This window comes from Catharus ustulatus, chromosome 8, assembly GCF_009819885.2.
Source record: "Catharus ustulatus isolate bCatUst1 chromosome 8, bCatUst1.pri.v2, whole genome shotgun sequence".
NCBI classification, from domain to species: domain Eukaryota; kingdom Metazoa; phylum Chordata; class Aves; order Passeriformes; family Turdidae; genus Catharus; species Catharus ustulatus.
In genome coordinates this window covers 7855491-7880029 of record NC_046228.1, presented here as the reverse complement: position 1 = coordinate 7880029, position 24539 = coordinate 7855491, and the positions used below count along the sequence as shown (strand labels likewise).

General features: G+C 40.5%; 1 protein-coding gene across 14 annotated transcripts in view; it reads right to left on the bottom strand.

Annotated features, from left to right (window-relative positions):
• ABLIM1 (actin binding LIM protein 1) overlaps positions 1-24539 on the bottom strand; it is a 191941-nt gene that overhangs the window by 137818 nt on the left and 29584 nt on the right. For 3 of the 14 annotated variants that reach the window (XM_033066464.2, XM_033066470.2, XM_033066471.2), the window contains exon 1: positions 6244-6345. The exons of 1 other annotated variant lie outside the window; for it this stretch is intronic. In XM_033066464.2, coding sequence (XP_032922355.1) covers positions 6244-6283 — 40 coding nt within the window. In that variant the 5' untranslated portion in view covers positions 6284-6345. Of the gene's footprint in view, positions 1-6243; positions 6353-24539 lie in introns of those variants that run through there. 10 more of the 14 variants (XM_033066463.2, XM_033066461.2, XM_033066467.2 and 7 more) reach the window with 7 other exon arrangements.

Sequence of the window (24539 nt, the reverse complement as noted above, 5' to 3'; positions counted from 1 at the left end):
AAAGAAAAATAGTACATAGAAAAAATCAATCATCAAATGAAATTGTTAAATGACATTAGGGAAAAAAGCCCTAATAATGTCAGCTAGTAACATACTGTCTACTACCTCTGGAAGCCTTAACATAGGATTTGGGAAAAATGCTGTCTCTGCACTCCCACAGACTTGCTGTTCATCCCTGAGCCATTCCCTTAATCTCTTTCATTGTATTTCCCCCTATCACTTTCCCCCTCACAAGGGATTTGTAACAATAGGTACATTAAAGACTGAAGTTTTCAGATCCTGTGATAATGGGAACTATAGAAGTACTACAGAGGATAACACTAGGGACTAACTGGTCAGCATTAAAAAAAGAGGTCATGTAAAACATAGCTGAGTGTTTCTCCTTGATCTTCATTACCTTCCAACTTCATTTGTATTTCTCAATGATTTTCCAAAAGATTACATCCCTTATTTAACACTAAAAGTGCTTTCTTTCCACAGAAAACTAAGTTATCAAGAAAGGCAAAGAGTTAATTGTTTTCTCCAGTCTGAAAATTCCATTTTTAGTTATTGACCCCCAAACAAGCAGAATCACTGCTACTGTGACTGCTGTGACTAGAAGAGTTATCAGGTTATGACAATAGGCCTAATTCAACAAAAGGATATTTACCATATTTTATCCCTTCCAATGTTTATTTCAGAATAGTTATGGGGGAAAAAAATCTCTGTTCACATCTATTTTCAGACGTAAAATAACACTGTGTGCATTAATGGATCTGTCTATTGCATTATTAGAAGATGAGGTGGCTCAGCATTTTATTTCCTGGCAGCACAAGGCTAATCTATTGATCTACAATGTCAAGAACACTGCACTATAGATTCTTACACAAACCCAATCCTTTTTACTTACACGTAGAAAAAAAGCCAAGTGTAATTGCTGACAACTGATGCAATTTCTCAGGCAAGACATAGTGAAAGCTATATGAAATATAAATACAAAAACTGCTGCACTCCCAAGACTGTATAATTGACTCAACAACACAATCCAAGTGCCTGCCTATCCCAAAGTTTATAAATAATCCCATGATTTCTGTGGGGTTCAGCTCTATGCTTTAAGTCAAAGAGGTGCCTAAGCCACTCTAGGGAACAATTAGCCAAAAGGATCCTGGCAGAAGCTGGCAGTCCTTCAGATCTTCAGTAGGAAGCTTTTTCCTACTCCTCAGCAATGTTTAGGTGTCTTTTATTTAAACAGAGCAAAGACTTTCAAGATAAATGTAATTCCTTTAATCATACTCTTTTCTTTACTTTTCCTTTCTTGAACTGCGACATTTTTTTTCCAGCTGAGAGAAGAAACTCGTAACATCCTCTTCACAATGTAGACTTCATAGTGACTGAGACAGAAATATGCTGGGAAGCAGAGAGATCAAAGTTGAAACCTCAGAGATCTTTCATTCCTCAGTTTATTTCCTGTACCTTTGTAAAGAGTGATGTGTTACAAGCATGACATCAAAGAAAGCACCACTCCTCTTGTTAGGCATTGAAATAAACTGGATATCATTATATTCTCTTCTGACATGTCACATAATTACAGAAACATACACAGTAACTTTATCCAAATGGTGAATTTGAGTAAAGAATTACACCAGAAGAAAGTCTTCTCTAGACCACTGCAGGGCTTCCTAAACATCTTAGTTTAACTCTACCCATTGTCTCCTAACACTGGATCTTCTGCTGTGGATGTTGCACCAGCACACATGATCATAAGAATTCTCTTGCTGCATCCAACTCCCAATTTCTCCAACATCAAAGCAATTCTCAGAGCATGGCATAACTCTAAAAGGAGAACTCCTGCAGTCACACTGCCCTCTTGTAGTGAAACTCTAAAAGAGTCTTTCTTTGTACTATAAAGACTAACTTAAACCCCTACCAGAAGCCAATAGAAACTGTTTGTCAATGTCCATCACAGCTAAGAATAGGAGGTTACCTTTCTATATAGTGGAAAGTATGGCACTGCTACAGGATGCCAGAAATGACATCAGATCAGTTCATCCACTGCCAACATCCCTCATAAAAGCAGCTTTAAATATGCTGTGTTGGCTAACCTTTGTTTTCTAATTAAATAAATCCTACTGCACTGTTGAACCCTTCCTCTTGTGGTCAGCACTATCTTCTGGTGAAATCAGCTGCACACACACACAAGTGATCAAGAGCTGTGTTAAAACTAAGAAATTGTCAGATAAGCAAAATTATCACTCTGTGAGTAGCTCACTTCTCTCACAGGGATCACATTCTGTGCAGGCAAAACTGAGGCAAGGACACATCTGAAAATACATTGATGGGACAGAAAAAACACTTGGAATTTGTTTCCATTTATTAACAGCAGGAAATTACATATAGCACATGCCAACTAGCATTTGATAAAGAGAGGTTTTAATCCCCTTGGGTATTTTGTAACTACACAAACATTTTGCTTGTATTTTACTGATAGTTTAGTGGAATTCCTCGAACAAGAGCTGTAATCCAGCAGCATCAGGAAAAGCAGCAGCCAGAGAAGCACAGCAAACTTCCAGAGAAACTCTGAAAAGGAGAAACATGCTGTCGATTTGACGACAGGTACAGCTGGATTTGTTCTTTACCAGCGCCACTCAACACAGGACAAGCCATATCTTAGGATATTTCCCTGACATATTCAATGCTGTGAACCTATCAAATCCTTTGAGAGTTATTCAAAGATAGCACTAAATCAAGAGTCTTGATCTTGCAGTGGTAGTGGAGGGTACTCACAATTTAGCAAGCTACAGTTTTGAAAGAGGAAGTCGGAAATAAGGCCTTACAATAGTAGGAAAAATCATTCCAGTGATATCATAAATTACTGGAATGGTGAATGAGTCAAATGGAACACCTAAAAGAATTGAAGACCACTATTTTGACTGATATTTACCATAGTGTCTTTGCAGCAATGATTTACTGCAGTATTTCTTCAGCAAGAATTTCTTGATCTGATCCTTCCACTGCATGACCAAATGCCATAAATTAACAATGGGGGTTTTTTAAGGTCTTATGTGTCATGGGCTACTAAGAAAAGTCGTTTTTCCAGTAGCTGAACTTTTAAACACAGGTGTAGGATTTCAATTAATTTTAAATTAATTGCAACTAGAACTTAATGTAAAGTCAAGATGGCCCTGGCCATCTTTGAGGGAGGAATTCTGCTGCATTCTTAGCCATCACCACAGTCTCTATACTTCCTGGTATTAATAATAAATTATATATTGCATCTAGACAGTTACTTCATGAGATGCCTGCTTCTTCAGTTTCTGTAGAATGTAAATAATTATTAATAGTACATACTAGGAGGGTGGTTGGTTTGGTTTTTTTAAGTGTAAACATTCCCTCAGCCTAGAGCAACTTAAGTTTCCTTTTATTTGTGTTGACGTTACCACTGTGGTATTTGTTTAATACACAGATTTACCACTGACACAAATCAATGGCCGAAAAAAAAATCATTTTTCTGTGCAGTTCAGCTTCAAAATCCCTGCTGGTATTAATACTCTCTAGGAATCTTCAAATTTTAGTCAGAGTTTTGCCCTGGTTTGATGAGAAATAGTTCTGCAATTAAGAATAGCTAAGCAACAACAAAAATAATTAAAGAGAGTAGGCAAACCAGCCAACCTGTCAGGTTGTGTGAATAAAAGCTGATTGATGAGTTACTTCTTTAAGCAGCACTAAGCAAAATTTTCAGATGAATCAGTTAAAACAGGTGCTGATCACAACACTGTTTATGAGTAGAAAACCTTATGTTATAAACATATGTTGTGCATATTTTCAGACTGAAACTAGTTGGCAGCTCCCAGTTATTTCCTTTTTAACTATGAATGAATTAGAAGATAATGCACCATTTTGTAGTGGTTTTCTGGTTGTTATTGAGTTGCCCCCCACCCAATATTTATGCTTTCTTTGAAACCCAGATCTTCATAGCACTGCTCCTGGAGTCAATTAATTGATCCTGAACAAGGAAAAAGTTTCAGTTCTCCTGCTGCTTACTGGGTTATCATCAGAATGAGGTCAAGCCTTCCACCTTGAAACAGACAGCTGACAAAGAGAATTAGGGGATCATTTTTCTGGAATGAGAAAAGCCAGCTCGAGAAACAGATTAAAAATGGAAGCTGAACTAAACAACCTGTTTTCATTACCGACTTTAATGAAATGACAGGCAATTATCTCTCTATATATTAGATTTCAAGACAGCTTGACTCCCCTATTAACGCTAGGGAAGAGAAACTGCAAATACGTACAAAGCAGCAGGGAGAAGGATCAGTTGTCTCCCCTGTGCTTTCTCAGTGTGGCAATCATGATTTTATCCACTAGGACCCAGCAGAGAGAAGAGATTTCCATCCCCACCCACATCACCAACACCAACCAAAGCAGGCAGAGGTGCAAGCAAGGTTTTCCCAGATCTCAGTGTACCTGGTCAGGAAGAAAAAGCCAGAGATTCAGCCTGACCTCACTATAAGGAATCCCCACAGGACCAGGGGACCACATAATCATTTGATTAAATTCACATAATGATGTGGCAGTTTCCCACATCACAGCAAGATCACAGAATCAGAGGAACATTGAATCATTTAGGTTGAATAGAACCTCCAGGATCATGGAGTCCAACTGTAAACTCAGCACTAACCAAGACCCCAAGTGCCCCATCTATGAATATACAGAAAAAGCTGATTTTAACCAAATTCTATTATTGCATTCTACACTGTGGAGATTAGTTTATATTAAAAAAAATAAATAAAAATTGTATTTTTAAAAATTAGGAAACAAATAAGGAAAAGAATTTTGCACATCTAATTCAGCCCACATTGAGATAAAGAACAGAAATAAAAACTGCTATATCTAACCTATCATTAGGTCATGTATTTGGCCTACAAAGATTAACTAGTAATGGGAAAAAAATTGTTGTTACAGTTGGTAGAAAACTTGAGTTGCATTTTTCTGGGGGTTTTTGGGGTTTTTTTTTAAGGTAATGTGACACTTTTCATAGGTGTACACAATTCTTCAATATGTCTATCTATACATTTTTCAATCTCCAGACCCACAGAGGTAGATTATATCTGTTTTTAAGAGACAAATATGGGATTAGACAATGCAAAGAAGAAAACAGAACTTTACTTCTTCCACCTCTAACCCCTGAAATCAAATGGGCACCCCAAGGGTTTATTTATCCTTCCAAGCATAACAGAGAAAGCAACTACCCACACTTGAGTTGCTAAAAAAGCTAAATATATCTTTTTATACTTACACTTCTTGCCCCACCTTTTTCTAGGACTGTGGTATAAAAAACCAGGAATGTTTACTAAGCAAATTAAGAGCTGCATGGCTCTTGGATGCAAAGGGTATTCACTCTGTGTCACACCACCAAAACTGCACTGAATGTGCTTTAGGTGTGCAGGAGAGAAGTGCTTTGAGTCTCACCTGCTACACACGGGCACCCAGTGCTGCACAGCCAGACCTGACCCAGGAAAGGCAGCACACACCAGAAGAGGCACTGAGCAGCCACCCCTGCTGCCTGCTGTGCAGGGACAGCAGCAGTGACAGCTGGCTGCAGGACAGACAAGAACTTGTAGGTGCTCAGTCAGTGGCACACAGATTGCACAAGGCTTCCTGAGGTTAAACACCAAAGAAATCTGCCCTCAAAAGCACCCTAGTACTGACAGGTTATCAGCTTTTCTTTCAAAGCATCAATTAGCAATACTCTGAACTCTTATGCCACCTGCCACTACAGAACTCTAAAACCTCTTTTTGCAGAACTCACCCCACAGCAACAGCATGCTGTCATCATCTTTACCTAGAAGATGGGAAACTTCAAAAGACAGCAGTGAATTATCTCTTACAAAAATACACACAGAGTCAGAGCTGGATAAAGAGCCTGTTTCATTCCACCGAGTTGTGCTCTGCTCCCTATGCTCAGATATCCATTCCAGAGGAGCAGCACATGGGTACATGCACACACACTGCCAGCCAAGTAACAAAGTCCACTGTTCATAAAACACACCAGGCTGGGGAGGTGTTTAACTCTTAAATCAGTAAAGAAAAACAAACTGAAGTAAAGAAACTGCTTTTCTTATCAGAAAGATCCCAATTTCAGTCCAACAGAAGTTCCTCAGCCTGACTTCCCTCTGTAAATCCAAGAACCAATGTCCTGTGGATGGCTTAACCTGTCATCTATCATTAGAGATTTCCATAGCAGAGCAATAGTCCAGGACAAACCTTTGCCGTTTGCGGAGCTCTGATGTATTTCTAGTTCCATTTGTGCTCTCAGGCAGTTTTGTTCTGCACCTCCAAAGCTACAGGCTCGCAGAGAACGGATGGCAAGCTGGAGGAACAAGTGAGAGCTTTCAGAGGTGGCTCACTCTGTGGCTCCACTCCGACTGTTTCCTGGGTTGAACAGTATGAAAGGGAGTGGCCCAAGCAGAATAGGTGTGTCTGTGTTCCCAGTTTAAAGGAAGAGTGAGTATTTTCCTCTAGATATGATTCCATTACTAATCGAGACCTTGGCATGCTGTCATTCAAACAATGGCATGCCTTAATGTTCTGACCATCTCAAATCAGATAAAAATTATTGATAACTTTCTTTTTCATACAAAAGTATCCTAACCAGCAGCCTTAAAGGTTGACTGCAACCAGAGTTGATTTTGTCCTGAGACTCTTTACTCTGTATCTCATCTCCACTCCACTACTGCTGTTTATGGCTGTACTGCACCCAAACAAAGGAGGAAGAAACACTGTTACCCATTTTCACACACACTCAGCACAGGGAACTGAAGTCCCAGCATCTTCCCTCTGTTCCCCTCCCGGACAGAGGCAATTAGGCTGACTGTAAGTGCAGACTTCCAGGCATTTCCTTCTACGCAGTTGCACATACCCAGAGACAAACTGTTCCTTGAGCAGCTGAATTAATGAATCTTTTTGTTCTGATTGATTTGCGTCCAACATCCTCAACACCCATCGGGTTTGCCCTCCCTCCTTGGAACATCCTCCTGGCAATACCATTCCCAGAATTACTTCCAGTTCCTATCCATTTGTCTGCTTTCCCAGTTCCTTTCCATGTCCATTAAATCATCCACAGAACCCTTAAGCTGTCTCCTTCAACTGCTTCAGATTCTTTCTGAATTTCTGCTCACACCTCCTGAGCTGCACATTCTCTTCTCTTACTCTTTCTCCCCTGGACCCATACTAATGGTTAGTACATTTACGTTCTGCTCCCCTGGAGAGAGGAGAAAGGGAAGACTAAAAGAGAAGTTGTTTAACCCCCATCCTAGGAAATTTGACTGAAAAGCAGCCAAGCACAAGGTGCAGAAGCTGGCAATTTGCAACCTGAAGCCCTCTCTAGAATACACTTACTCTCCTCTGTGCGTTATTATGGGCTGAGAGATGCTGCTGAAACAAGAATCCCATTTTATCACCGAGATTTCACTTCAGGTGACAAAAAATTATCACTTCTCCTCGAAACATGAATAAAAATATGCCAGGAACATATAAAAACTTTTGGCTTCTTGGTTGGGAACTGCTAAATATGACCAAATTTTGGCCAAGTACTTTTATTCCCTTCTTCAAACAGTAAATCCTGAATTTCCTGGACTCCTGACTTAATTTTTCCCACAATGAATTGTCATCTTCTCAGCCAGCTTGTTAAAAATACAGTCATTCAGATGCACAAATGTAAACACAGGTACAGAACCTGGTCTCTCTACCTTTATTCTCAGCCTCACATTGTTCTCCTGTGGTTTTAAAAATTTTATTTGCTGCCAAATTAAGTGGAGTGCAGGACAGGGTGTTTACTCCATTTGGACTTTAACATGCCTGACTGAAAATGAATAGCTCATCAGAAACGCTGTTTTCTTCCCATTCCCATTTTTCTTTTTAATAGTCAAGGTACTCCACACTTTAATTACCATTACTAATCCTCTGACATGGTAAGCAGATACAATTATTCTTGTTCTACGGACAAAAATTAAACTACTATATTCCCAGGAAGTGTTGACCACTAGAATTTATATATTTTATTTACTCTGCCCCTAGATACAACTGCATGATGTGTTTCTGTCCCAAATAAAATGGTGAAAAGGAGCTCCATGGGCCCAGAAATAAGTTCTGTGCTCATTAGGAGACAAGTTCCTCAAGTTCACCAGGGTTTCTTCTATTAACCACATTTATGTGTTTTTTGTTTAGGTGAAGAGGTGAAGAAGGAAGATGAGAATGATTCAATACCCATTTCCATTTTGTGCAAGTCATCACGTTCTCAGTGGCTTGGTATTATTAGTACCAACAACATTAGACACCATATTCAAGGCAGGTATAAATACAAGTCATCTACATGGCTATTTATATACAAAACATCACCTCTCTAATACATTTGATTACATATTCACTTTCATTTCTGTCCAGTTAACTGACCCTACCTTTGCTTTGTACACCACCATCACTTCTCATTGTGAAAGTTCTGAGTGCCATTTCAGCACCTTTTGTTTCCTGAAGGTCCAGTCTGCAGGAATTTCAGAGTATTTGAAATCTGCCAGTGTGCTGCCATAAACACTGCATGTTGTTCTCATAAAAAAAAAAAAAGCCATGTAAATCTTGCCAAGTGACAAGACTTGGAAATACTGCAGCCTATTGTGCTCAGCAGAGAGATGTTTTTGTTGGCTATTAAAGCTCAGCTGAGACTTTCTGGCTGTTAGTTCTCCAGCAATTTCATCGGATTTAGCTTATTCCATCCTACACAGTTCTCAGGCTTATTGTAATTCCTACAAAGTGATTGAGAATAATCAATCCCTGTGCTGCAAGGGATACACAGAACTACACTGTTGCCAGAAAAACAGACAACAGCATTCTCCATTACTCCATCACACAAACCAACAATCTGACATCTTGAATTTAAAAGTTCATTCGTACAATTTTCCTTTTTTTGATTACCCATTTTTCTCCCTGCAGTCTTCATATAACCCAAACAGAAGCTCCCACATTCATAAACTACCTACTATCAGAAAACCAACTAATCAAGAATGTTACCAGCCACTTCAGAAAACCACAGATCCATGAATCAGCACATTCTCACAGCATCTAGTGGGAGACAGGCAAGGCATCAAAGTTTTTCCTTCAAGTTTCAAAAGAATTTCTTACTAGATGGCATTGGACCATCTTAGCTCAGCCTGTTCCCTGTAAGATTTTAAGCCTGTTGAGATATTCTTTCCATACTACAGATGAGGAAAACACTGGGCAAACTGAGTGATCTTTCCAGGACAACAAATCTCTGTGCCCAGCTTAGAAACTGAATCGAGGTCTCATGAAACCCAATCCAAAGGTCTAGCCATCACATCTCCTGTATAAAGAAAATTATTTATTTTTTACAAAAACAAACTTTAAATACCAATAAGCTCTTACCAAAGGACATGAACTTACCCTGCTCCCTCATAGTTTATCTTCTTATGTGTTCTCACTTCAAGTCCTATATAATAGAAAATGCCCTACACAGTCCCTGTGGGTGCCACAGCCTTTTCACCAGGGCTGGTTCATAAGTGACAGCACCACAATCAACACACCACAGCAGCAAAATTACAAGCAGAATCTTCCTCACTATTTCAGCAAATAATTGCCCTCACCTCCCAATATAGGCTGACCCTCCTGATTGCTGATAATTCTTCTCATTTACAGTTTCCAGGGGTGATTCCTCCAGATTTTTTGCCCCTTTCTTTGAAATTATTACATCAGTGTCATTGTCTCTGCCTTGCAGCAGAAACAAATTTACAAAAACTTCCTCAGAGCTGGCACACAGCAATTATTTTCAAGTGTAACTGTTTAGAACAAGTATTATGCCATGTCTCCTGTGCGCCACAAAAATAAACCTTTATAGACATATAAAGTGGAGCCAAGCAAACACTCCTTTCTTCTGCGTTTCTAATTGCATCCTAATTACAGCATTTTACATGCATTTATGTACCTTTCATCCTAGGCTATCCCAGAGCATTTTGTAAACTGTCACACGGTTTTAAAAGGAGCCTGTATTAACCCAGAGCTGCTCATACCAGACATCTCCAGAATCCAGTGCAGCAGCCTGTAGATAAATTCATTATGAGAGAGATTGGGGCCAACAGCAGCACACTGGATCTCTGTAGTTAGCTAAAGACCCTCCCTCCCCCTTCAGACATCATTTGGAATTCTTGCATATCCATTTCATTTGATGGTCTCAGTGTTTTAAAAACATTAATTAACTTGTACAGTATTTTAATTAGTTAAGGCATAAACAAAGATCTAAAACCTGCAACAGGAAGTGCTTAAGGGAAAAAGCTTTAGAACCAGGGCAAATACTCAGAGATCCTTCTAGATGCTCTCTCACATTGCAGCAAAATGCTGATTTAGCTTTAGACTACCTCCAGATCAGTGTTTAATAGCTATTAATGCACCTATTTTCCACGTTTTTCTTCCAATTCCTTTTGGAGCATGTCCCTGCTTTTTATCAATCCACACTCTGAAGTAGTGAGCTTCATCCTGTATTCCAGTGCTGTATGAAGAAATGCTTCCAAAAGAGCTTTTGTTTTGATTTGATTAGGTTGAGGCCAAAATACTTATATCCTCAGGAAAAATAAGGAAAGAAAAAAATCTCTACGTGCTTCTTCTACACAAAGATTCTACAATACTTCATCATGTTTCTCAACACTGCTCAGTTTTACAGGTAAACAAACACAGGAGCTAATTTTTTCCAGCAAAATAATCTGAAACAAGGCTTCACATCTGCATGAATACAAGCTGTTTATTTTTAGATGCCTAATTTTAGGCAGCTCGTTTTAAAAATTCCACCCATACAGACGCCAAGTTATTTTCCGAGGTCACACATTGAGGCAGCGACAGCCCTGATGAAAAAGCCCAGGCATCCTTGTCCTCACAATCATTATCAGAAGGCAAAGAGAAGGGGTAAGTTGCACACTCCCCAACACATCCACGCAGGAAGGAAGGAGACTGAGTCAGTTCTACTGGGATTTCAATCTACGCTTGTTAGAAATACAGATATTCCAGTTGGGATACACTGAGCTTTAAACAGTTTCTAGACTAAAATGGCAGCCTCCCATTATATTTCAAGATTTACTTAACAATTTGCCTTTCTCTAAGCTAAGCTAGGTGTTTGTAAAGCCACAAGAAGGTGCAACCTCTCTCTGCTTCTCCATGCTCAAGGTGGCTTGGAACCTTGCTGATGCTGATTGCTTTCCCCTGCCTTGGCTTTAGTTCAGGAGCCAGGCAACAGATCACAAATGGATAACATGAAGATAAAATATTTGGCAGACAATTGGCTGTCACACGCTTTCTGTTGCCAAGAAACAAAACAGGATGTATTAGAATTATCTCATTAATTAAATTTTCTGTAATTCTATTTTTTTATTGGCATCTTGTTGGTTAAGCAAACGGTTTTTCTTTCAGAAGGAAAGTGTTCTAAGCCTAAACAGATACTTTTAATAGATCAGAGGCTGGCATTTAGCAGATCTTTACAATATATAACTTTGGCCAGATCCTCTGCTAGTTATTTTGATTTTTCTTCCTGATACTAAAAAAAAACCCTTTCTTTTTGAAAGAGATTATGTTGGTGGAGAGATCATTTTATATCAGCTGACAATCTGAATCCTAATTTTCTGCCATCTCTTTTCCTTCAGCTTCAGGGAGTTACTAAATTATTTACTACAGGACTGAAACCATGATTTGTTGTTTCATTAATTGCTTTTTAAGAAGTTGAGTGCAGGTTTTTTTTTCAAAGTTCCTAATTTTGATACAAGTTAGTTGCAACTGTGATCCATTTGCCAAACAATTCTCCTGGAAAACAAAAATATCCAGATTCTTTTAATGGCAGAATGATGTCTACATTCTTAATTTTTTTTCCAAGGAGAACTCAACCTTTCAAGAAGTCAGCCAAGACCTAAATGAAAGGCCTGGCTGAGGGATTAGTTCACAATGACTAATAGCTGTAAGGATTGTCAGACAACAAAAAATTGGTTTTTATTACATTAAAATAAAGCCTAGGTCTGTATGCATTGCCCATGAAAAAAGCTTACTGATGCTCCCACAGGTATTTTGGACATATGAATGTTTGCTACAGCAAGTTAAAGCAGACCAGAAATGCTGAAGACTTCTTTCAATGTACACCACTATGAGCACAACAGCATAGTTTTGAAAAAGAAGATGGTTTGAACAGTGCCTCCACTGCTTTCTTTAATGTCAGTGAAAACTTTTCTTATGCCCTGAATATTGCTCAGAGTGAGGCAGGGTTCTGTTCATGCTCTACAAAGAGATGCAGAAAAACAGGGAAGTAAACCAAATTTTCTCTGTAAATCCTGCATGGAAATGTAGACATTTCTAGCCCACAGCATAAACAGTGATAGGCAAAAGTCAATATTGCAAATTTTCTTCTTCAGCCTTAACAAAAGCAGCATTATCTGTGTCAGGATTTTTAGTACAACACATCACACACAGCTGTCAGCTCAGGAGCTCCTCAGGTTGGGACATGATACAGCAGGACATGAGCAATACTCAGAGTATGGGTTCCTGAGCCTGTGCCCATCCTCAGCAGTGCATCCATGGTGGCAGTCTCTAAAATGGAAGTTTGATTAATTTAACAGTGTCTCTGTGACACTGCACCCTTTGCAAGAATGAAAATAGTGTGCTAATGTAATCTCTAAAGTGAAGAGTTCTCTGTTCTTTTGTATAAGAAATTGAGGGGTGGGACTGAGAGGAGAAGTATCATACCCAGAGGGAAGGAATGGATGAGCTTCCCAGTGTATCACATCTGGTTGTCAGCAACCACAGCCTGTGACACCCCACAGCTCCCTACAGAACTGATGGAGTTCCAGATTAACTTACCAGGTTCTGTGAGAAGTTGTGTAGCGAGGTGGGAACTGGACTCTTCTCCCAAGTACAAGAGGAAATGGCCTCAAGTTGTGTCAGGGGAGGTTTCAACTGAATGTTAGGAAAAGGTTCCCCACTGACAGCGTTCTCAAGCACTGGCACAGCCTGCCCAGGGGAGGGTGGAGTCACCAGCCCTGGAGGTATTTAACAGATCTGTAGATGTGGCACTTGGGGACATGGTTTAGTAGTGGATGTGCCAGTGCTGGGCTAACATTTGGAGCTGATGATCTTAAATGTCCTCTCCAGCCTAAATGACTATGATTTTATGCAATGTTTGCAAGTTCCAAGGGAAAGCTGGTGTAGGGATTAACTTTCCTTTAGCTCCTATTTATTTATGGGATGTTCATAAACTTCTCTTGTCACAGCTTCATCCACTATTGAAAACGGCTCTTTTTTCTTCCTTCACAAGTATCATACACTTTTTGATGTACATCCTGACAGGTGCATTTCTCTTTGACTGAACTGAAGCAACACTTCCCTGTTTAGAGACCTACCCAGCACCATCCTGTCACCAAACAAGGCATCAGCATTCTTCTCTGTCATTCACACCCCACTAAACTCCAACTGTATGGCAAAAATCCTTCTTCTGAGTCCCCAAGCACACAAAGGTCTCTTTCTAGGTAAAACTGAATTTCAACCAATTTCTAGAATCCACAACAGTTTTTGCTTGGTTTAAGTGCAGATGCACCTGATAGGAATATTAGAAATGAGAACAAATTAACAGTGTAGCCCAACAAAAAAAGACATTGTCTCTTCAATAACTAAGAATTGCCTAGATAGAGCACAAATACATCTAAAAATCAAGGCTCAAAAATTTGCTAGAAGGGAAATATCTCAAACAGTTACAGGTTTTTATAGTCCTACATTTGCTTTAAGTATTAAGCATTGTTGATAGATAAGAATATTGGAAGAATTCAAATGATGCTTTATAACTTTTTTTTTTCTTTGCTGCAGGGTGATTTTTATCTCAGCCTGTTGGATCATATTAAAAACTCTTTCATTAAATTTTTATCACCACTGGTGTTTCTACATTTGAGATGTGACTCTAAGGAATTTCTTTCTTATCACTTGGATTAAAGCAAGGTGATACAGAAACCTAAACAAAAGGAGTTTTTTACAACCATAAATTTGACACATCTCATTAATAAGCTCAATGGAAATATCAGGATGTTAACCAGTAGTGAATTTGAGTAAATAATGTTGGGGGGTGGTGGTGTTTGTTTTGGTTGTTTTTCTTATTTTGCTAGGGTAAGCTGAGAAAACTGAAAGTGTTAATGTGACAGACCTCAGGAGCATCTGCACTCAGTTATTTAACAAATAAGCAGTAAAGGAAGTTAAACAACCAGAAATATGCAGGATTAAAATTAATAGCAGGATTAAAATTGATAGAGGTTGTTAAGGCAGAAGAAAGCAAGATTTATTCTTCTTTTAATTCACATTCACATGCTTTTACACCTGCATGTTTTCTTTAGAAGTAGGGCAATGGCAGTTGCTTCTAGTTAAAACACACAAGGGACACCTCAGAGAATCAGAGGTTCTATTTATTTATTTATCACCTGTGTTTCAAAGGACAGAAAATGAGAACCATGTCCACTGTTACCTGCCACATCTAAGTGGCAGTTCCACATTGCTATTCCTGTTCCACAGTGCCCCATGCATTATAAACCACACACTTGGAGCACAGAGAGCTCCTCTGAGTGCAGCTCCTTATTCCATTCCCCAAATCTTCTGCTACAGCAAGCAGAAATCTGTCAAGGACTTACACATGGGACAAGAGACCAAGAACATTGAAATTCACATGGACCACCACTCCTTTGTCAGGTCATTCACCACGAGGAGGACAAAAATTTAAAAGGAATAGCTCTGACAGGCAAGAGCAAAGCTTGGGAGATGGAGGAGGAGATCATTGCTTACGTGAGTGCTGAAACTCCTCTGATGTCAGATCCTACCTCATGGCTTTGCTTTCACAAGCAGCCCACAGATAGCCTTGCTGTCACTTCAGATATGAGTAAGAATGATAAGATTTCAGCCTAAAAAAAGTACAGTCTGTGAGTACAGAGTGCAGACCACAGTGTGCAGGTCGAATTGCTGCAGGGCAGGAGCCCCTACATTCAGCAGTCTATTGAATCTACAGAATCCCAGAGCCTTAAAAGAGAATCACAGAGCAAATCCAGCTGGAAGGGACCTCTGGAACTCTCTAGCTCAAGCTTCTGCCCAAAGCAGGGCTAGTTCCAAAATCTGATCAGGTTGCTCAGGGCCTTTTTCCATCAATGTCTGAAAATATCCAGAGACTGCACAACTTTTCTGGGTAATCTTATCAAGGGTTTGGACACATGCATTGTGAAAAAAAATTGTGCTATTTAGTTGGAATTTCTCTTGGTGCAGATTGTGACTGCTGTTCTGCACCCTTCCACTATGCACCAAGGGGAGTGTGGGGAGGGGTTTATACAGAAAACATGGATCCACTCAGGCAGCTGAAACCATCAATTGTACCTGCCCTTAGCATTCTCTTCCCCAGACCTACACACAGCCAGTGCCTTCAGCTTTTCCCAAGCTCCAGATCCCCTAATCGAGCACTCTGCTGCAGTTGCTCATTTGTCAGCATCTTTTTTGCACAGGAGGGTGAGTGTAAAACTGGAAAAAAATTGGAAACGATTCCAGAGGAAGCCCTCAGTGCTGAACATAGAGGAGCAATCACTTCCCCTATCTGCCAGCTATCTTCTGCCAAATCTTGTAAATCTTACTCTACTCTGCAGCAAGCTGTCAGTGTCACCAGGACACACTGCTGACTCATGTTCCTGCCCCTCAGGACCTGCCAGTCTTTTTCTGCAGAGGTTCCACCTGGCCAGCTGCTCCCAGGATGGCAACCCCATCCAACATGCAAGACTGCCACTGTCTTTGCCATCACACATTCCTTGCTGGCCCGTTCTTCCACATTGCTTAAATCTCTCTGAATGGGAGCTCTGCCCTCCCTACAGTGCCCCGTTTCTCCCAGCCTGATGTCACACATGAACGTGCTGAGGGGACATTCTGTCTCACCACTGAGGTCACTGATGAAGATGTTGGACAGAGCAGCTCCAGCATTAAGCCCTGAGGAACTCTGTTAGCTGGACACTGATACTTTGAGCCTGAAGGTCTAGCCAGTTTTCCACAAACTTTGTACTCTATCCATTTAGCCCAGAATCCCCAGCCTGACTACAATTATGCTATGTGAAATCAGTTTCTTTGTGTGGTGGCTGGGAGGACAGTGAGCACATTTCTCAAAGCTGCACCCCTGCTACACACCAAAGTCCAGACAGAAATGGAAACAATCAACACTTGTGTCACCAGCTGAGAATTCCTCCCTTTCCCCCATATTACTACAACAACTTATTCCTTCTGTCCATCTTTTTCCTATTATATTCACAGAAGGGATACCAGCAAAGCCTTTTAACACCTCGTTCTCCTGTTATTAATTAATCTGCTCTCCTACAAAGAACAGAAGCAGCTAAGATGTGGTCTGTTTCTTCTATTTAAAGATGGGCTATTACAGTCAGCCATCCATTCCAGATGAATCAGAAAACAATTCTAGCCTTCAGCCTCTGAGAACCCTTGGAACAATTTTAAGAACAAAAATTGATGCAAGCAAATGTAATTAAGATGGCATTTAATTGAGCATTTAGTCAGCAGTTTATGCACACTGGTGACACCCACACACCAATTCTACTAATTTTTATCATGAATTTTACATTCACTCCATGACAAATCGAAAGTGAAAAAAAAAACCCCACCCAACAAATAGCTGGCCTTTTAGCAGGCTGTTCAATTGTACTGAAGGGATCAGAACTGCACTCAAGGTCAGCTGTGCTGCCAAAACAGGCTGTTCAAAACAAATTCCACCTGGAGTACCTGTCTGCCATCAGCAATGGGAAAGGCTGAATAACACATTCCTCAAAGACACCTGCAATGGAAACATAAATCCTTTGTTCCACTCTGAGCAACTGTGCTTTTTATGTAGACACCTGTACATGGATCACATATTCTCGGAAGCTCAGTTTCCAGATAACTTCATTACAGGGTCACTAATTTTTCCAGCTCAGAATTATTTTCAGCTTCAGGCCAAATGCTATTTTTAAACTTAAACCCTGGCAAGAAAATTATCCCGGTGGTGTCTGGACTAAATTTATGATTTCTATTACTTTTTCATCAATCTAAAATATTAAAATAATAAGAAACTATGGTGTTATCCACCAATGGAAATGAAAAAAAAAAAACTAAAGAAACCCCAAACCTTAAATGCTACATAGTCTTAGACTCCACATTTAAGAGAGGTCATTTTGTATCAAAGATGTGAGACTTTATTTTTCTCATCTCTAGGCCACCCCTAACTTATTCCAAGACAACCTAGAATAGGTTACAGGACTGTCTTTTAAAGTCTCCCTCTGATCTGGCCATATTAAATCCCCCCACCTTTTCTAGTCATGTCTTAGCTAACACAGACATACTCTCCACTATGATCATAAATTAATTTGCAAAGCAGAAATTCCTGGAATTCTAGAATGAAACTCCCATTTTCCAAAAAGTCACATTTAGAAAATTTCAGAGTACAAGCAGCTTCCAAACTAAATAAATGAGCTGGGTCATCACAGAAGTCATTCTTACTGTTCTTCAATTATAACCACATAAGAAAACCAGGAGTCTAATCCTGGAAATAATCAGCAGTACCTCCAGCCCAATATGCATTGTCAGAAATTAAAACCACTGCTCTTCTATCTAAATGATATTACTTTTAGGTACATCAAAATCAGGAGAAAAAACAGCTGTTTCTGTCCCTCTGAAGTTGTTTAAAAAATAAAAAACTTCTAGCATATAATGCAATTAGAGCAGATGATAAATCCTGACTCTCTAGAAGGCACTGCTTCCTACTCAATTCTGCCACAGCAGAGCACATGCTCCTTTCCAACACAAACACACACACCCAAATGTGAAAGCCTTTTCTCATAAATTTAAATACACATTATGAATAAAACTACGGTAGGGCAAGTTGACAGGAGACAAGTTGGGAATACCTTGAAAATATTTTAAATAGCTCCAGTGCCTTGGAGAGGTAATTAACTGTCCTGTCCTAGAACTAAATAATACAGAGGTTGAAATGCATATTTCAGAGCTGCCTGCAGTGAAACTCCTATTTGCAGCTCAGAATAAAGAAGTTCTATTTAAGGAAAAATCTACTTGAGGGGAGGATGGCTCCAAATCTTTCCTTAATTGAATTCTCACTTAAACTTCTTGTGTAAGTCCCATTACCCACTGAAGCAGCAAGGTTTCTGCAGACAAATACACACAGACTGACAAACAAACTTGCATTGTTGCCTGTCCAAGTGACCTCCAGGTTGTGTCCCTGGCTGCCCCACTGGGGCTAGAAAAGAGCACTGTGTTCCCTGATGGTGCTTCTATTCCAGAACTGGGGACTAATGCCTTTCAAACACGTGAGGGAAGATCTGTGTGTCCTCAGCACAGTATGAGATCCACCTCCAGAAGCCCTGCCATGCTCCAGGAGAACTCTGGGAAGCGAGAGGTGAGAGCCAGGCTGGGACAGGGCTGGCACAGGGCAGTGCTGGCACTGGGACATGGGATGGCTCCACAGCCTGCCCCAGCTCCAGCTCCTGGACAGCATCCACACCCAGCTCTGCAGGGCTCAGCCTTCAGCCTGGGCTAGCTGTGGCTTCACAAGCAAGCCATAAGGTCCCAGAGCACTTGGTGGCTTGGAGGTGCTCTGACAATGAGAGCAGCTCTTTAGCTGTGACCCCAATGTGTCACTGCAGCAGAGCTCAGATCTCTGTCATAGCAACGCTATTGTGGAAACAATTCATCAATAGCAAGGCACTAAGACTCTTGGGAAGTCAAGGCACTTAGCAACAGACAGGACAGGAAATGAAAAAAAAAAGTCACCTCTGCATATTCCTCAGAACTACCCCACAAAAGCAGAGGTCCTTTCCACTCTGAGCTCTGAGTATAAAAGAGATCTCCTGTGATGCCAAACTAGTGCCCATGACCAGCACAAATCTTTAAAAATACCCTGTGACAGGGCCTTGAATTTGAAGAGCTGGTCAAATATCTTTCTTCAACCAGCAGAGAAAGATATTCTCAATATGTTTCAGAAGATATTCTCAATTTTTCCCCGTAGCAGAGTGGCACAGGCGCAACATGAAAGTGAAATTCAAGCTGTAATTTAGAGACTGAACATAACAAATAGCTCAGAGCAGTTCCCATGCACCCATCCTTTCCTCCTTTTTTACAGCCTTCCTGAATTTAAAAGGGAGATATAGCTTTTTTTAAAAAATCTTGGCTGAGTCACTAACAAGAACAACAACAACAACCAAAAATTACACGCTGAGACTAACTGGCAAGATCTGGCAGTGCAGGAGGCCTCAAGGCACAGAGCCAGACAGCTGGAGCACACTGGCCAGGTGCTGCATTTGTTCCTTGGGGAACCTGGCATTAGTCTCACCCAGCAGCTGAACCACAGAATAATCCTGGCTTAAGAGCTGGAAAAAGTGTTTAAAGACTTGCTCTCTCAGCTGTGGGTGAAGGTGGCAAACATCAGAGCCAGGGTAGAGCAAATGCAAATTACTGCACTGGGAGTAGGAGGTAGGCAAAATGTACCAGATTTAGAGTGAGTCCTTAGTCCCTGATGCAGGCTTGAGGCAATGGTTTCTCACAGAGGAGAAACTTGGACGCTGGGGACATGGCCCACTGGGATACTGCAGTGGATCCCTCCTTACAATAATTACCTGCTGTGGCACTGAGCGTGTAGACAGGCAGAATTATTTTTGAATGCTGATAGTCTTTGCACACAGACTGTAATGGGTTTTCTGCCTGCAGACATTTCAGAAAATTAATTCAAATTAACTTCTGAAATGGATTACAGAAACTACTTCAAAGCCTTTCTTGGACACTCTCATTCATAAGTAAGAGTGACCTTTATCAATTTCAGTTAGCTCATTACAAGAATAAATTAAGATCAATCAGATCCCCTTTAACTCTGAATTCACTTCTTTATTTAATTTGGATTAATTGTTCCTATGTCTCTCCATCAGACTGTGTTAAACTATGAGGCCAGAGAACAAATGGAAAGAAACAAACAAACATTCCTGCTTCCTTGTCATTACACCAATCCCCTTGTAACATAACATTTTCTCATATAAGGCTGTTACATTCTTGTTTCTAACACCAAAATAACTTTGGCTGTAAATATCACTGTTTTGGATAAAGGGAAAATATCCTAGTAATATCTAAAAGTGATACAGACACACTGGATTGCCTTGGATTGCCACTGGACCACTTGTATTGTTTCATTCATACATTTTAGCTTCTTCTCCAGGGCTGTAACATCCATAAAAGTTCTGAGCACGTTTAACTCGCTCAGAAGATCTCAGACCAATGACAGGAGTAGTGAACAACTGGTAAATCTGTCATATGTAAAATCCTTCTGTCATCCCACTACCAGAGAGCTGGTTTTGTACTGGTGACTGTACTGCTGCAATGGGACAGCACAGGCAGGCACCATCTGCAATTTCAGCACTACAGAAAAGGGCAGTATTTCCCACAAATATTTGGCACCAAAAGCCTTGTGGACTCCAGAAAAGCAACCCTTGGAATAGTAGGGGCAGCCTTTCTCCCACCCCCAGTCCCCTGGAAAGGCTGGGCTAAGGCTGGAGGTCAGTGAGGGACAAGGAACACAGGGAACAGGAATGACAGGGTCCCATTCCCTCCCATCAGAAAAAGCAGAAGAAGCAAATGATACATCTGTGGGGCCCTGCTCCAAAGAAATGCTGTGGATGCTGCCAACTGTGATCTGAGCTGCACTCGACAGCCCCCAGCTTCTCCTCAAGTGCAGATATGTACAGAGACTGCTGAAGGAGCTCAAAGCAATGAACCAAAACACCCTGCATTCTACACAAGTCTCAGAGCTGGAAATAGGCTCAAGGATCTGGTAGCAGTCACTGAGCACTGAGGATTTTCCTTATAACCAGAGTTGCCAGCTGCCTTACTTGTGGACAGGAATAACTTGTTCTGACAGATTCACTGCTCTTGCCATTTCCCCCCAAACCTTTAATGAAGTTTTTATGAACCATTTCCTTCAAACACCCTTTCACGAGTTGACAATGCAAGGAAGTTACATTTGCAGAGTGGAACAAAGTCAAACAGACAGATGGGAGGCAAAACAAGCTGAGAAGAAACTCACGCTGCTTGCCAAGCATCTTCCTAATATTTTCCACAACAAGCTGTAAGCAGTATTCCCCACTTTCTCAAATGTCACGTTTTCCCTAAGATCACGATTTTTAAGTCACCTTCTACTCTCTTACAGCATTACTAAAAGAACAGAATTAGTCAGACAACCTTTTTGCCTAATTGGAGGAGTAGCTTTGTTATATGTGGCAAGAATCTGTATTTATTGCTCATGTACCTAAAGTGATGAGCAGTGCAGGAACTGAGCAGCATCCCACGGATCCAGCCAGTGTGACATTGACTTCCTAAGGAATATCAGCCCAGTGCCTGTGTGTTAACTGAAGGCTCCACCAATTATTTTAAAATTCAGATGAGTGTAAACCTTTGGGACTCCAGAGACTGAGCTATACTGTCAGTGAAACCTGGAACAGCACAAACTGAGGCGAGTTTGTCCTTGTGTTACCACCTATTCCAGTCCCTATGGGTTTGCAATATGCATGCACAAGGAGGGTGTGTGATGGGAGGGGGTTACCACGATTCTCTCTTCTTGTCTTTAGCATTGCTCACTGGGTGCTGCTGTTTGTCCACATTTCCAGCACACAGTTGTGAGCAGAAAGGCAGCAGGAGTGAAGCAGGGAAGAGCAAGAAGGAGGTGGCAATGAAACACCTGCAGTGGCATCCAAGGTGCCTGAGCTCAAATCCCTCCCGTGTCAGAATTCTTGAGGAATCTTGGGCACACCATGATAAAATGTTAAAATGAATGTGCGCTGGAAATTATACACATAGCACCATTTGTCCTAAAGAATTCCAAGAACTCTACTATGTGCACTGTGAAATAGGCTGACACAAAGTCCTGATGCACAGAATTCCCACTTTGGAGAGCAGGGGGGTTTCACATTCAGAGGACCTGTTGGACAGGACTTGCTAATGCAGTGTTGATTGGGGGTTAATCCAGACCCTGAGAGCACAGAAGAGAGCACTGAAGCCTGTGGATTTCATCCTGTGATTAAAGTAATTACATTTAACTGCGAACAACTTTTTTTGCTTTGTTTTACTGTCCATCTACATTTTTAATAGAATGAAAAGAGGTCCAATATTGACTTTCAGAAATAAGTGGGTACTATTCTCTCCAAGACAAAAGAAACTGAGGACATCCCAGGGAGGGAAAGCAGAGATGAAGAGATGTGAGAACAAAGGAAAGCTGTTACTTTGCTCAGGGCTCTACTTGAAGTCCACAGCCTAATGAAGACAGGCTCAGGGAAGGCTGCCTTGCGTGGGATGACTTCTACCAGTAAAACTGTAACAAAAGAACAGGAAACAAACTGGCGAATGCAGTAACTGTATAGCAAACTGTAACACTGGGAGCTGTCTATTACATGGGATTCAACTTGCAACACAGACAAGAAGTGGAAAGTACAGTAATAAAGTGACCAGACCCTGTTATCTGTGTAAAGTAACTTACTGATACATTTAAAAACACAGTAAGCAGTTATATGTGGATGAAAAAACCAAATAATAACTACAACATTAAAATCTGATTGCAAATCTCTGAAATGGTTTCAGAAACTTTAATGCAATCAGAATCTGGATTTCACATGTTATCAACCAGGGCCTTCATAAGGAGCTCACTGCTGCACTGCAGTGCACAACTGACAAATATCCAATGTCATTGTCATTGATAGGCCAAGAATCTCTCATATTCCTTCCTACAAATTCCCTGATGAGAGCTAAAAGCAAAAAGCTCAAACTAATATACGCTGTGTAATGGTACAATGGAATGAATTTTCTCTCTTCCTTTCCCTATCACAGCTGTTTATTCCTGTCCATAAGTGTGTGTTTCTACATTGTCACTGGGCAGGCAAACACTTGTCACAAGTGCTGCCTCCAGACTGGCTGGCTTTGGACACCAGTACTTTGCAAGAACTTTCTCCTCTTGAAGAGACTAAACAAGGAAGCCTGGGAACGTAAAATGCTGTTTGTCATGATGGGGCCTCAAGACAAAACAGTAAGTTTTATTTTCTTCGACTCTGCTGCATCAGTAATTTGCTAGAAGTCTCAATCTCTAAAAGCTCTTCTAAGCACTGCTGCTATTGCCAGTTTCAAAGTAAAACTCGTTTGAAGTTATTGCCATCACTGGAAAAAAGGGAGGTGGTGAGGTTCACCTGCATTAAGGAAAGTACATGTGACAGTGCTCCTCCTTTCACCTTATCAGCACTCACTAAGTGTTCAGGTAAAGCTGATAAGGAGTGCTGCTCACAGGTACAGATTCATCGTGGGATATTTTTGAAAGATGATTTCAGTTGAATAGGAATTATTTATTCAGATAAAAAAGGTTGCCAGGTCCAGATACATACTCCATACTTTTAAGAAGTATTTGGTTTAAACCACTTTTTCTGTAAATGAATCTTTATACAGGACTGGATGATAAGTGTGCCTAGAAGCTCACCAAATAAAACACCCTACTCACATTTCTGAGGTTGCTCCTGATACTGCTTAAAACAGACAATGCAGTGTGGTAAAGGACCAAGACCGGGATGGCAACAGAAATGGAAAACACAATTACCAGGCAAATAACTGAATCTGATTAAAGATGGTCTGTGTGTAACCTCTCAAAAATCAAATCCTATCTAAAATTTGCACCCAAAAAAGGACAGCACTTGAATTTACTAGGTATCCTAAAAAATAAGCCAAATATTTTTCTAAGCCTTTTTTAAGGATCAGAAAACACCCACCCTCATCATTCCGTTCCTCTTAAACCAACACTCAAGATAAAATCCTCACACATGGACAGAAAAATAATTTGAGAGTATGTACCTGAACACTTTAGTACTCCATCATTTTTATTTGTAAAATGCCGCTCTACTCCCTTACAACTTTATACAGCACTGTCACTGAAGAACACAATTATCAGAGTATCCAAATTTGTTTAAACCAGCTTTTAGTAGTAAAATCTAAATCCCAAAAAATGCCCTAAATCTTTAGAGATAATAGACACAGGCTTGTCCCAGCCCCATGTGGATATTATACACATATGAGAGCCACACACTTGATGACAGCTACATGCTTCAGTAGCAATGGATTAAAGCAAGTTGCATTTTTTCTAATTAAAGACACCTTTTTAAGATGAGAAAGAAGTCAGAATCATGAACAATGGCAAGTCAGTGGTTCTGAACTGAAGAACAGTGATGCTAACATCCATCTAATCCTCCTCCCTGTTACAGGCATCCTGGGAACTCTGGGGCAGCAGCGAGGGAATTGTAACAGCAGAAAGTGAAGTCTTATAAATCTGGCATTAAACTTGTACGTCTTCACTCATCAGGTGAATTTTCCAGACAAGATAAAATAACATTAGGCACTACACACACAAAGTCTCATAAGGAATATCTGCCCAATTTAACCAGACAGCCAAGAGC